At 46.0% G+C, this 14,080-nt stretch overlaps 1 protein-coding gene across 4 annotated transcripts in view; it reads right to left on the bottom strand.

Moving 5' to 3' along the window:
- The window catches only part of PABIR2 (PABIR family member 2), a 252,688-nt gene that overhangs the window by 74,984 nt on the left and 163,624 nt on the right, over positions 1-14,080 (bottom strand). For 2 of the 4 annotated variants that reach the window (XM_086918677.1, XM_086918678.1), the window contains 2 exons: positions 10,480-10,568; positions 9,471-9,535 (listed from right to left, as the gene is read on the bottom strand). In XM_086918677.1, the coding sequence (XP_086774803.1) occupies positions 9,471-9,535; positions 10,480-10,568 (154 nt within the window). The remainder of the gene's footprint in view (positions 1-9,470; positions 9,536-10,479; positions 10,569-14,080) is intronic. The other 2 variants (XM_086918679.1, XM_086918680.1) reach the window with 1 other exon arrangement.

Here is a 14,080-nt window from a genome sequence, read left to right as displayed (position 1 = left end):
CGATGCTGGAGGCCATCAAGTCAAGGAGAGGCAGGACTGCCCTGTCTGCGACCTGTTGGCCTAGTGTGACGGGAGAAAAGAGTGTCTGAAAAGACAGTATCCTGGTGGCATTTGGGTAGGCCATGCCCCCCGCGGAGTTCAGAATTGCCCCCAAGTGAGGTTGAATCTGGTTGGGCTGGAGGTTTAACTTTGAGGCATTGATAGGAATGCCTAGTTTGTGAAGTAGGTTGATGGTGACCCGAGTGTGGTTGTGGCATTTCTGATAAGTGGCACTCTTGATGAGCCAGTCGTCTAGATAAGGCAAGATGTGTATGCCTAGCCTGCGTTGGTGAGCAGCAACCACCGCACAACACTTGGTTAAGAACCGTGGGTACAGCAGTGACTCCGAAGGCGAGCACTTTAAATTGATATTGTTGTTTGCCAACTCCAAATCGGAGGTACTGGTGATGTGCTGGATGGATTGTAATGTGGAAATAGGTGTCCCTGAAGTAGAGTGCAGCCATGAAGTCGCCTTGCTGTAACAGCGGGATGACATCCTGAAGAGTGACCATGTGAAAGTACTCTGAGTGAATGTATTTCTTTAAGGGTCTGAGGTCCAGAATTAGTCAGATTGACCTGTCTTTTTTGGAGGAATCAGGAAGTGTAGTGAGTATGCGCTCATGCCCGGTTGGTGGTGAGGGAAGGGCTCCATGGCTCCTTTTTTGGAGAACTTGTACCCTTTCCATGAGACGCTGTTGGTATTGTGGGAGAGAGCTTATGTTTGAGAGGTGTAATGTTGGGAGGTGTGGAAGTAAGCTGTAGACTAACCATGTTGAATAATATCCAACATCCACTGGTTGGAGGAGACATTTACCAAGCGTGAAAGAACGCTAGTAGACAACCCCAGACTGATGTTATATTAAGACTGGTTTTTCATATGATCGGTTGGGAAGAGGAGAGGCAAGTCAGAATCTAGCAAAGGTGGCAGTTTGCTCTAATAATTGCTCAACCTGCTGTCCAAAGGGATGTTGACCAACAAAGGTGGGGTTGAGCAAATTTTGCTGAACCTCTGCTTCGTGTGCTCCTCTGCAAGGTATTGAAGGTGTGCCTCCATTTCATCCCAGTGGGCATGATAATACCTGGAAAGCAGCCCAATGGAATTTGCAATCCGCCAATGGTTGTCTGATTGCGCATCTACCCTCTTACCCACAGCATTTATTCTGTCTGATGGAGGGGTATCACCTGTGGTTTGAGAGTAGGCCCCTTTACAGGCTGTAGCAACTGCTAGGGAGTCGGGTGGAAGCTGGCCCCGGATGTCATTTGGGGATACCTTATATTTCTTGTCCACCCATGGTGTTACGACTTTGGCACATGCTGGGCTGTAAAATAAATTCTGGGGTGTGACGGGACAGGACTTGAATCATGGGGAGATACTGAATAGAGTGGTAACTAGAGAAAGAAATCCTCCTTTAAAGGCTCAGTACGCAGATCCACCTTGTGGATGGTGGCAGCTCTACCAATTAGGTTGTTGTAGGAGGTATCATCAGGAGGGAAGAGTTGGGCAGGGTACAGATCAGGATCAGTGTCCATGGGTGGGTCAGCGTCAAGTGTCCTGGGGGTTCCTCCTCCGTGGGTTATCAAAGGTATCCCCTTCCTCTAGTTCTCCCAAATCTGAATGAGGCAACCCCCTCGAACGGAAGGAGAGGCAAGTGTCGCAAGCAGCCTCGTTGTGCTTGGGAGACAATTTGCAGATCTGATGGAGATCGGAGGATATTTTTGCATGACAGCGAGGTTGCATGACAGCGAGGACAGTATCGAAAAGGCGTCCATTCCATCATCGTGAGGACATGGTGGGAGATATGCACCGGATCTAATAGGGCCCTGAAGGGAAAAGGCCAATGTGGGCTCAAAGTCCAAAAAGCCATTTGTTCAGTTCAGGAGTCAAACCAAAACAGACAAGAAATGGAAACTTGATCAATAACAATACTGAAGGAGGGAAGGAACTGTGGAAACCGACAACAGTTCAGCGTGACTGTTTAACCCGAGCAAGAGAGCACACGTCTGAACCCCACAGCAGAAAGAAAACATTTAAACAATGGCATAGATTACCATGCATGCTACCAGCAAAAGGAGGTGTCACGGTGCCTTGAAATACTTTCTTAGAAGGACAACTTTCACACATGTAGGCCCAACACTAGATAGCAGGATTATGCACAGCATGTGCATCTACAGCCACACATGCCTCAGACATGTCTTTAGTCCACTGATCTTCCTTTTGACATTCCCATATGTGGGAAGATTATCAGCCATGAAATCAACAGAGCCCAAACCGAAGACTGAATTTTTGACAATCTGTTCCTTTTAATATGTATTTTTATCCACATGTATATCGGTAACAGTGCATTAAGTGCCACAAATTGGCAATAGACACTTCTTGAACTTTACGCAACACTGCATTAATGCGAACTACTGATTTTTTGCATGCATACATACATGAACTACTATTTCTATGTTTTCTACCAAGTGAGCGTGCATGTATATTTTCTCTTAATACATATAAATCAACGGGAGCATGGTAGCAGTGATGACCAGCATGAATCTGGTTAACAAATTCTGGGAATTTCAAAACTAAATAAGTGCCCGTCCTGCCATTTGTACCCAAAACGTATTGATTATGTGTGAGAATTAGCTAGCATATAGCTTGCAAAAACATACAAACAAGCAAATGTCTCATGAAAGTTACTGAAATAGCCTGGTTTAAAAACAACATTTAAAAACACACCACATTGAAGTGTAAAAGAAATGATGGATGGAATGCTTGAATTAATCTCAGCCACTGGTACTCTGCCCACATCCCAATCCATCATTATTCTGCACACCATGCCACCTCAGTTTGGCCCAAATATATGCAAATACGTCCTGACCCTGCTCCAATAGAAATAGTCCAGCCCAAACACCCAGGCCTTCCTTTAACTGGAACACAAGCAAATCGGGACACATTTCACCATTGTTAGGGCTCATCAGCCAGGTATTTTACGTTTCCGGTGACCCAGATTGTATGGGACCCATGTCTGGGCATACCTGGCCCACGTATTCAAGTGGCCAAGGGTATGCCCAGACATGGGTCGCTTGCTCATTGTGCCATTGGAACCAAGGTACACCAGACTGAAGAGCCTCAATTAGGGTGGAATCAGACTTGGAATGCTTGTGGTCCAGTTCAGAGAGGACCTGGCCTGGCAGTTTAGGCTGGACTGCTCCCATTGCAGCAGGGTCAAGACTGATTTGCATATGGCTGGGTCTAATTGGAGGGTACATGGTGGGTAAAAGAACAATGGGTTGGAATGCTACCCATGCAACCGCTAGTGGTTAGGCTTCTGGCAAGCATCCTCGTCACCTTTTGTGTGTGCTCAATTAAAAAGAAAAGTCTGAGCAAGCAGCACACACATTTTGTAAAGTCCATATCAATGTTTATTACTGGTGTAATAACCAAATAGCACAGTTTCTTCTTTAGAAAAATGCAGTTTGTTGAAGATGGTGACATGATCCTGTTTAAATATAATTAAGAAAGTAAATAAAATAGATTTAAAAAAAAACTAATACTTGCTTGGATGCAGACGGCCCTCACAGATGAGAATTAGTTCAAAGATAAATGTGTTTTACCACCAAGCCCAAAAGTATATTAAATATGAACAGTAAGATGAAACTCCTCAAAGGAAAGCTGGTTCAAATGGGTTATCACAATCGCATATAATTGTGAGACACCGTCTCTGTAACCATCAGTGGCAGGTGAGTATTCTTAGTGCATCTCAGACTGAACAATGACTGCCTACGATGGGACCCCAGGGTACAGGTTTGTGAATTACCACTCATAACAGATCCAACTAAGTTCTGTGGAGGGATGCCTTTTGAATATACGTAATTCTGTACCAGAATTAGCGAAAGGGGCCACTGAAGTCTCTTGGGGGGGGGGGGGAGAGACTGTAAAATTGAGTTGCTGCAACTGATGCTGCGGAACTTTTGAGACACTTTAGAAGTATTTTAGGAAAGCTCTGAGGTTCCTTGCAATGGACTCCAGGAACACTATTGGGAATATCTTATGAAATGAGACAACCATGTTTCGAGAAGCCCATACAGAGGTCTGAGAGAGAGGGACAAATTGTAAAGCAAAAGAACATTAGTTACTTACCTGTAAACTGTGGTTCTCCAGTATTGGTGTCTTTCATAGATTCACATGCTTGATTGCCCCAGTATTGGAAGTTTCATAGATTCCCATGCTTTGTATCATTCCCAGTCGTCGGAATGGGAGCCTTGGTAAATAAAAAATACCATAGTAGTAAGCACAAAGTGAAAAAATAGGCCTAGGCCTCATCTCATTTTGTAGCTTATCCACCTCTTTTTGTAAAAGAGACCAAATTCTTGCAATAGCCAATCAGAGCAGCCTCACCCCATAGAACCTTCCTGAGAGAGCCTCCGATTTCCTACCGCACATTGTGCAAGGGAGTCTCCATTGAGCTCTGCTCAATTTTCTTCACTTCTGAGTACTTATCTACTACGTTTTGCCTGTTTTTTCGTCATGTCTGACAAGGAAAAGAAAGCACATTTTAGAGACGGTGCTACCTGCTCAAAAAAGACAAACATGAAGACTGCATATACTGCTTATACACGGACCATAAGGCCACTGACTGCAAGATTTGCAGGACCTTCCCCACTAAGACTTTGAGGGACAGAGAAGGCCGCCTGCTGACTTGGTTGCAAAAGATGAAGGATCGCAAGGAAGTTCTGTCTTCGGACGGTGAGGGCTCTTCTTCTGCTGTGTCATCAAGAAGATCAAAGAAATGGGGTAGGTCTTCCCCTTCAACATCTAATAAGCCCCATTTGAAGGCCTTGCCTGGGACCTCCGATAGGTCCGAAAGGCCTGCTTCACTAAATCTCCTCACCACAGTGAAAAGGAGAGGTAGGGACAGCCTGAGTTGCAACCTACAAAGAAGGCTAAGAAAATCGTCTCTGTGACTTCACCAACTTCTGAGAAAGAAAGAGGGGTGAAAAAGCCTTCATCTGTACCTCAGGACATTGCTTCTGACAAGAACAGCGTCCGTCGACGGTGAAAACTACAGGTACGTAGACGATTCCTGTCAAGAAAGACTTGTCTTTGAAAATGGCCTCGTCGACGGGCTCGTCAACGATGGCTACGTCGACTGCATCTACACAGTCGTCGACGTTTAAGATGCCCGATTACTGTTCGTTTATGAAGCTGACATTTTCAACGTCGATGACGACGAGAGTAGCGTCGACGGCGATGACGACGACGAGAACAACGTCGACGACTGCTACCATGATTCGGACGACGAGCTAGTCGACGACTCAGTCAACGATCCAACCATCGTCGACTCAGCCATCTCACCGTCGACGACTCAGACTTCGACGACGAGCACAGTCTATTAGTCGGCGCTTCCGTCGACGAAACAGTCGACAAAGGTTCAACCGTCGACGACAATCCAGTCGACGACGGGAAAAATCTGCATTTCTCAAAGGAAGAGGCGTATAACTCCAGAAATGACATCTTCACGACGAGTTACGCTGTTGCCTCCTTCCTTATTACTTGATGACTACTCTGAGGAGGAATATGATAAAAATTATGGGCCAGCTTATAGCCCATCTGACTTGCAAGTCAAATTACAGGAGGCCAGTTCTGAAGAAGGCGAGACGGAGCAACACCACTATGCTACGCAAGACTGTTATGACCAGCAAGAGAGGCCTTGCATGCTTGACCATTCGCAGAAATCTCCACGAGGGTCTCAACAGGAGATGGTAGCGATGCCGTCCTCGCTCATCTCAAACCTGCAATTAATGTTACAGGACTATCGGAGGCGGTTTCCTGCTCAGCAGGAGGTCCAACAAATACGTCCTCCCACACGTCTACCTCCAGTACAGCAAACAGTGGCAGATGCCTCTTTGCCCTTAAGGGTGCATGACCCAGAGCACGTAGAACATCCTCAGGAGGTGGTTGCCATTCGGGATGATGCTTCATCAGATGTGAATCAGCAGGGGGATCCTGACCAGGATCAGAATGTGGACTGGAATCAGGATGGCCTTCAGGGCCCAGATGTAACGGGGCCTGATACCGTAACTTCTCCGGCAGATAGTGGAGGTTTTCACAAACTAATGGAACGAGCGTCCGAAAGATTTGGTCTTCCAATTACTACAGTTCAATCTGACTGTTTTTTGTACGACTTCAAAGAACCATTCCGGAAGTCAGTTCGTTCAATCCCCATCATTGAGCATGTTTGGTCAGAGGGAATAAAGGCTATGCAAAATCCAGCCACGGTCCTCCCAGTGCTTCCCAGACTGGAGAAAAAATATAAGGCTCCGGAGGGCAGCCCTGCATGTCTTACAGGTCAACCAAAACTGGACTCTATCTCCCAGGCCGCACAGAATAGATCCAAGAATCCATCCAAACCGCTAACGACACCACCTGATAAAGAGGGGAGGCGTCTGGACAATGTAGGAAAAGATTCTCCACAATGGCCAGTCTCCTCGTTAGGGCGGCTAATGCTCTGGCGATTCTGTGGAGATCTGATCGCCAGATGTGGTGTGAACTGTCCCCGTTTGTGGAAGAACTTCAGGATGGGTCTAAGGAGGAGGCAATGCCCAATGGGCTGGAAGTGATTTAGCCCACATCTCGTCAAATGCTTTAGCTCTATTTGTACAGCTTAAGTTTTAAAGAACACAAGCAGTTTTTCAGCGGTCATTGACTGGGGCCGGCCGAGCAGGGATTAATACCTCTTCCAAAATATTTTGCTGGTCTTCAAAAGACTATTTATCTTTTCAGAAGTCTTGATGTGTTTTTAATGCCGCGGTCACCCACACTGAATACCAAAGGGCACCTTTATTTTATTGTACGTAACAAGCTAATAAATGGATTTGAAGTGTTCAGGGATTCCTACTTGCAGGATGCAATACCCTAGTTAATGACCAACAACGAACATCACATGCTGCAGTGTCTGCTGCCTCATCTGTGTTTTCTTTGGAGTTTACAGAAGAGATTCTCTGTATAATCCATAGGGGCACCCGCTGGTGCATGCAGAGTATGACGTGCAGCATAACTGTCCTCTACATCTACATTTCGGTCATTCACTCTCAGTAGTTAGTGAGGCGGATATCCTGCAACAAAGCAAATGTGACCCACGTCTTCTGAGGTAATTGTATATCGTAAATCCTTTAAGACATACACGTTTAGCACATGAAATGTGAGAGCGGTGGAGTGTATTTATGTGGTTTTTCACCACCATTTAAAAAATGGAGACCGTTTCATGTATTGGTGTTGCATCCGAACCAATCTTTGTCTTACCACAGGAGTTCAGTGAGTACTTCCCACTATCTGCCAGTGGTGTGCAATTTCTCTACAGAAGTACCGTGCCCCCACAAAAGTAGTGTCTGTTCAGCCTTCTATTTTCAGTTGACTAAAACAAAACAAAGCCCTACACCTTGGTTTGAGTGGAACATGCCACAGGCCAGATACGCAAGTGTATCTGTAGGTAAATCTCATTCACGTCATTTCATTTAGCGTAAAGAATAGCTATAAAACATTTTCACAATACAAATATTGTGTTAAATTCTACGTTTGGCTCGTCTGTGTCTGTGACAAACATAACACTGTCATTGCAACAGCAGATAATGGTTCACGGTGTCCCTCAGTGACTCCAGGACTAAGCACTGCCTGCACACACTAACTTGATGGAATGATTCAATTGCAGCAACGGGCAGTGCAAGGCCAGCTCGAGATCAGCTACATTTCCAACGCCTCCCCAGCTCACCTCTGGGGACCTGCCTCCTGCCCCAGGCTCGCTCAGGCCTACTCAGCCGCCGTGGCCCTGGATGAGCTTGGCTGGGTCGGAGTGTGTCGCTCGTTGCGACGCAGTGTTCATAGGCGCCACGAGCAAAGCTCAGCAATTCCAGCAACTTCTGAATTCCTTCATTCTGAAAGTAAAGGAGTACTGTCCGCTGGCACCACAGAGGCAGCCTCCAACCATATGTCTTGAGTCACCCTATAGCTGTGAGTCTGAACTCACATGACTTCTGACTGCACCTTAATGTGTCTTGAAAGTACTCATTGACAGGCACCCCACTGACATAAAAGTATGCCGCAAGGTGATTTAAGAACTTGTTACATTGTAGCAAGTGCAAGAGGCAGCTCAGAGAGGCCAGCCTCCAAGATATGTCTGCAGAGCAGTTAACACAGCGCAATGCCTGCCAAGGTATAAGTCAATTTTGGGACTAGATTCCCATTTGTAAGAGGTGTTTGGTCTACTAATGTACAACGTAGGTTTTTGGGACGTGTCATCCTAAAACCCAAAACCATTGCAGAGTGCAAGAGATAGCTTTTCAAGACTTCTTTCCAGGAAGGGTTTTAACCAGAATACTGTTTGACTCATTCTCAGACTTTCTCCGCTAAAAAAACACAAGCTTAGTGTGCGCGCACTGCAAGGAATAAAAGGTATGCAGCTGGCACCTGGCCGCTCTGCTGCTCGCTCCCAGGTCCCTAGGCCAGGGGAGAGAGAAGGCGGGACATGCACCCGCCTTTGGCCAATTGCGTGCCGTCTTTCTTAGAAAGACGCATGCAAAGGTCAATAGTGTGTGAGCAAAAATAAAAGCACGAGCGTGTGGTCGGAGTTAAAAGTTCTGACTAGAAAAGCGCATGCGCGCTGGCTTAGAAGAGTCCTAAAAATGACAGGACTTCAATAAATATTTCACCTGCATTATCTAGAAGGGCAATCAACCTGGAAGAAGCTGGATCATCAAAAGCATGCCTCTTGTGTACCACCTCACATAACTTGCACTGGGTTGCGTGCGCTGCAAAAGACTTAAGCAGCTGTTATGTGTTCCAGACATTCAGGCATTCCAGAATGTGCTAAACTATTAATAAAAAAATAAATAAAGACCACACACACCAACAAAGAAATCTCAACCAGCTCAGAAAGGTGTTACTTGAAGACGGCTCCCATTTCGATCATCCCTACACATAAGTTTAAAAGGGAATTCAGACTCTACACAGTGTCAATTACACCTATAAACTTTACTTTCATTATTAAAGCAAAGCTTACTAGCTTGATCAATCCTGGTTTTATTGAGATAGGGTTACTGACACCTCTGCTCCAGCAGACAGGCAACTCTATGTAACATTGACTGTTATTTTGTGCATCCTTTCCTCTCCATCCCACAAAAACTACATTCTTGACACCTTTAAGATCTTATGGAAAATGTTATACTTGCTCGAGATATTCTGCATGAAGAGTGACGGAGAAACATAGATTTTTACTCTTAACTTTAAAAAAACATAATATCCTACATATTGCTTCAATAGGACATGACACTTCAATAGCTCACAATCTCTAATTAAGTTCTATATGTCCTTATTTACCCTTTCCCACTTCAACAATAGTTTACGAGTACATTACATTCAAACAGTAAGGCGGTCCCTGCTAAAATAGTACCTTTTCTTTTTATTGGGGCAAGAACGCTGGGCCGAATGCAGTTGATTGGACTTTGACTCCTTCTGCTAAGAAAAACAAATCCTGGCATCAAACATAACTGAGATCAATCTAGCAAAACACCACAATATCATCATCCCAATCAGTTTTCAACGTATGTTAGATATCTTAACAATGAATTTAAAACTTAGAAAGCAGTTACAACAAGAAAAAGACCTGTAACAGTACCCACTATAGTCCGTCCATCCCCAACAGTATATGGCAAAGCCAACACAAGTCTACTTAAAACTTTACATTTTCATGAAACAGTAACTGTAGAATAACTACTCCAGATCGGGCAGCTAATCTCAAATGATGAAGGAACAGCTGAATCAGAGTACGAGGCCCATTACAACATATTGAATGCCTGTATGCCTACACAGGCAAATGTCCTGCTACTCAGAAAAGAGGCGAGAACAGTAATTAAGATCAGGTAAAAATATACATTCTTAAAAGATTGTAAAACTTGGGTAAATCGGTGGTAGGAAAAAGATTAAGGCAAGTTATGCCATGCCTGACCAGTGAACACAGAAATGGAACAGTTTCTCAAGCACGTCTTACGGCACTTCGGAACAAGCCAGAAATTTGCAGTGCCAGAACGAGGAGAGACAGAGGGTTTGAAAATGAGATTCTGCTGAATCCGAGATGACAATCTATAATCATCTTGCATTACTTTTACATCCTAACCTTTAGCAGGATCATGACAATTAATAGAGTGGTAATGAATGCATGGAGGAATCGGTTCCTCTGAAGACAGAGTAGGATGTTTGCTACAGATTTTGCACTTTAAAAAGACAGAGACAAAGCAAGGAAGGTGTTAGCCTATGAAACAATAGCAGTCATTTGCAAATCTCCCCACATGGAATGAGGGTAGTTGTGTACTAAAGATTTTTTTTAGATATGCAAGGACTTTTAGAATCAGACAGGTCTGCACCATAAACAGAAAATTATCAAATATAATACATTAACTTACCTTGCAAATCGTCTAGTTGGACTTGGGATGGGGCTTGGAGGTAATCCATTGCTACTCACAAACATTTGTAAAGACGGGGAAAAACATTGCTAAAGAAAGACAGGAAGGTATTGGTGAAAACACTAAGATAACAATAACCTCCAAATGTCTCAATTCAAATACAATGCTTGTATGCTGTAGTATGTTGAGATGTTGTACATTATTATTCACCGGAACGGACATGCAATTATTTAAAAAATGTATTTATACCATTTTGTCAACCAGAGAGCACAATACCCCAATTACCAAAGGGAAGTAGTTCTCCCACAAGCTGAGCAAGAAAATAATGCTTTAAGTTCATGCTTGACTGTATACTTCTATTCACATTCCACATTATATGTTCCAGAGAAACATTACTCTGTTCCAACCCAGGAAAGGTAATTCTCTGAAACTAACCTCAGCTTTGTACATTACTGGCAATTGCTGAACTGAATGCTTCCAATAAGATTTGCTAAAGTGGAGAGAGATTTGCCTAAACACAAATAATGTCATAACTGGTTATACCTCAAAATTCAAGTTAAACAGATCAAATAAGGTTGATCACATAGCAACAGAAGATAATTATGCTGGATCCTTTTTAGTTGCATTGCTGTTCATATAGACTGAAAAGGTTCACTTACACTAGAAATAGCTAATAACTCGGACGGGCAGTCAACTATGAAACGCACAAGTTACTGCTTGTTTAACGATATATCTGTAAGAAACATTAGTTAGTGATACCTTACCTTAGGATATCCCCAGGCGACAGACTGGAACCGGAAAGTTTTGATAGCAGTACCCCTGCGCGTCAGTAGGTGGCGTCCTGCGGCTCCGCGTCCGTCGCTGGCATCGTATGCGCGAGATGACATCAAGAAGACTACTTAGGCGCCACCCATGCACCCTAACGTCAGTTCTGTACACAACTTTCCGTGCCAGGAATGCTGCAGAGCCATGCAAGATACTGACCACTGGTGAATTGAAAACTAGGGCCCTGAAAGGGATGACCTTAACCCTAGTAATCAGTTTGCAGAACGGGGAGGATGGGAGGGGATGTAAGGAATCTATCACTAACTAATGTCTCTTACAGATATATCGTTACACAAGTAGTAACTTGTGCATCTTAAAGAGACACGTTAGTGATATATTCCTTACCTTAGAATAGATACCCAAGCAATGCCAACTCCAGTGGTGGGCTGCGAACAAGATTACACCAGAAGGTCATGGAGAACAGAACGGCCAAAGAAGCAGTCTCTCTGGACTGGACTGTCAAGGCAGTAATGCTTGATAAATGTGTGCAGCGAGGCCCACGTAGCTGCCTGACAAATGTCCTGCAAGGGAACGCTGTGTCCCAAGGCAGTAGTGGATGCCGTTGCCCTGTGGAATGGGCACGCAGTCCCACAGGAGGCTCCTTCTTGGCCAAAGAGTAGCAGGCTTTGATGCAAAGATCGACCCACCGAGAGATGGCACGGCCTGACCTTTTTTGGCACCCACGTAGCCAAAAAAGAGCTGGTCATCCACCCAAAACTGCTACGTGCGCTTCAGATAGAATGAGTGCGCACGTTTTGGGTCCAGACGGTGGAGCCTCTCCTCTTTAGAAGGATGCGGAAAGAAGGTGGGCAAAGTGATGGTCTGCCCGATGTGGAAGGGCTTAACCTTTGGCAAAAAAGAAGGACGGGTCCTTAAAACCACCTTGTCCAGATGAACAGAGAGGAAAGGAGATTTGGAAGACAGAGCCTGGAGCTCACTCACTCACTCTTCTGGCACAGGTGATAGCAACCAGGAAAGCAGTCTTTAAGGTGAGAAGACGTAAAGGACAGTTGTCTAACGACTCAAAGGGAGCACACATCAAATAAGTTAACACAAGATTCAAGTCCCACTGAGGCATTATAAACGAGAGTGAGTGAGTGAGTGAGTGAGTGAGTGAGTGAGTGAGTGAGTGAGTGAGTGAGTGAGTGAGTGAGTGAGTGAGTGAGTGAGTGAGTGAGTGTGTGATGCCTTTCAGGAAACGGTGAACAACTGGGTACTTAAAAACAGAAGGCTGATCAGGAAGTAATAGAAAGGCGGCAATGGCAGAAAGATAACCCTCGATAGTGCCCAGAGCAGATCCCTGCTGGGTCAAGGAAAGAAGGAACAGAAGGACTTCGGAAAGAGGGGCAGAAAGGGTATCCACAGATTTAGCTGTGCACCAAGCCACAAACTTGTTCTACCTGAAGGCGTATACCTTTTTCTTGGAGGGACGCCTGGCTGCCAGAATGACATCACAGACTTCGGGAGGAAGATCGAAAGCTGTCAACTGTCGCCGCTCAATCTCCACGCATGGAGGTGGAGGCTGGACAGGTTCGGGTGGAGGACCACCCCCAGCTGCTGCGACATAAGATCCTCCCTAAGAGTCAGTCGATCGGGGGGATCGATGGCCATGCTGAGTAGCTCGGGATACCAGTATCTTTGTGCCCAATCCGGAGCCAGAAGGTTGACTTGGGCCCTGTCGCGCCGGATCTTCTTCAGCACTCTGGCCAGAAGTGGTATAAGCTGGAAAGGCGTACAACAGACCACAGCACCACTCGCGACGAAAAGCGTCGCCGAGCGAGTGCCGCCATAGAAATTCCAACGGGCAGAATTGATGATATTGCATGTTCTCTTCGGTGGCGAATAGATCTAACCAAGGCTCTCCCCACTACTGAAAGAGACCTTGGGCCACATCAGAGTTTAGTCGCCCTTCTTGATCCATCAAGCACCGGTGGCAGAGTTCGTTGAACCACCAAGGTAATACCTGGACGTTCCAGCCATGTCCAGAGACACAGAGCCTCCTGACATAGGGTCCAGGAACCCACTCCACCGGGTTTGTTGCAATACCACATGGCAGTGGTGTTGCCCGTGAACACCTGCACTACACTTTCCCTGACAGAGGGAAGGAATGCCTTCAGTGCAAGTCCGACCGCCCGCAGCTCCAGAAGGTGGTTATGGAGTCAGGACTCCACCGTAGACCAGAGGCCTCTGATCTCCGCCTCTCCCAAGTGGCCTCCCCATCCCAGGAGGGACGCATCCGTCACCATTGTGTGCTCCGGTTGGGAAAGGGAGAGGGATCTGCCATTGACCCAATCGAGATGAAAGGGAAGGGAGTAACCCTTGCGGATTATCTGCATCACCAACTTGTCAGATGTGATATCGCGCCATTGGGGGAGGTGGTGGTGGATCCTGCCACCCACCGGCATGGGGTGCTCCACGAAGCTCAGACTAGGAAGTTTTGGAGGCAGGAGCAGTGGGGTTGTAGGTGGACTGACCCGCCCACTGATTCCCAGACCCAATCCCTGCGGAAGCCACGACCGCGGCCGCGCTGAGGCTGGTGCTGTGCAGGCTTGTTAAAGGAACATGCCTGGGTGCCTTTGCCTTGGCCACGAAAGGAACGAAAACCAGGAGTGGCCAGGTTCTTTGCAGAAAGACCCAAGGACTTGGCCGTGGCCCGTGAGTCTTTAAAGAGTTCCAGTGCAATGTCGGCCTTATTGCCAAACAGGCGGGTGCCATTAAAGGGCATGTCCATGAGCGAGCTCAGGACATCGGGCAAGAACCCAGCCGACGCACCCTG

Source organism: Lissotriton vulgaris, chromosome 4_1, assembly GCF_964263255.1.
Source record: "Lissotriton vulgaris chromosome 4_1, aLisVul1.2, whole genome shotgun sequence".
In the NCBI taxonomy this organism is placed as follows: domain Eukaryota; kingdom Metazoa; phylum Chordata; class Amphibia; order Caudata; family Salamandridae; genus Lissotriton; species Lissotriton vulgaris.
This window is presented reverse-complemented; position numbering and strand designations above follow the sequence as displayed.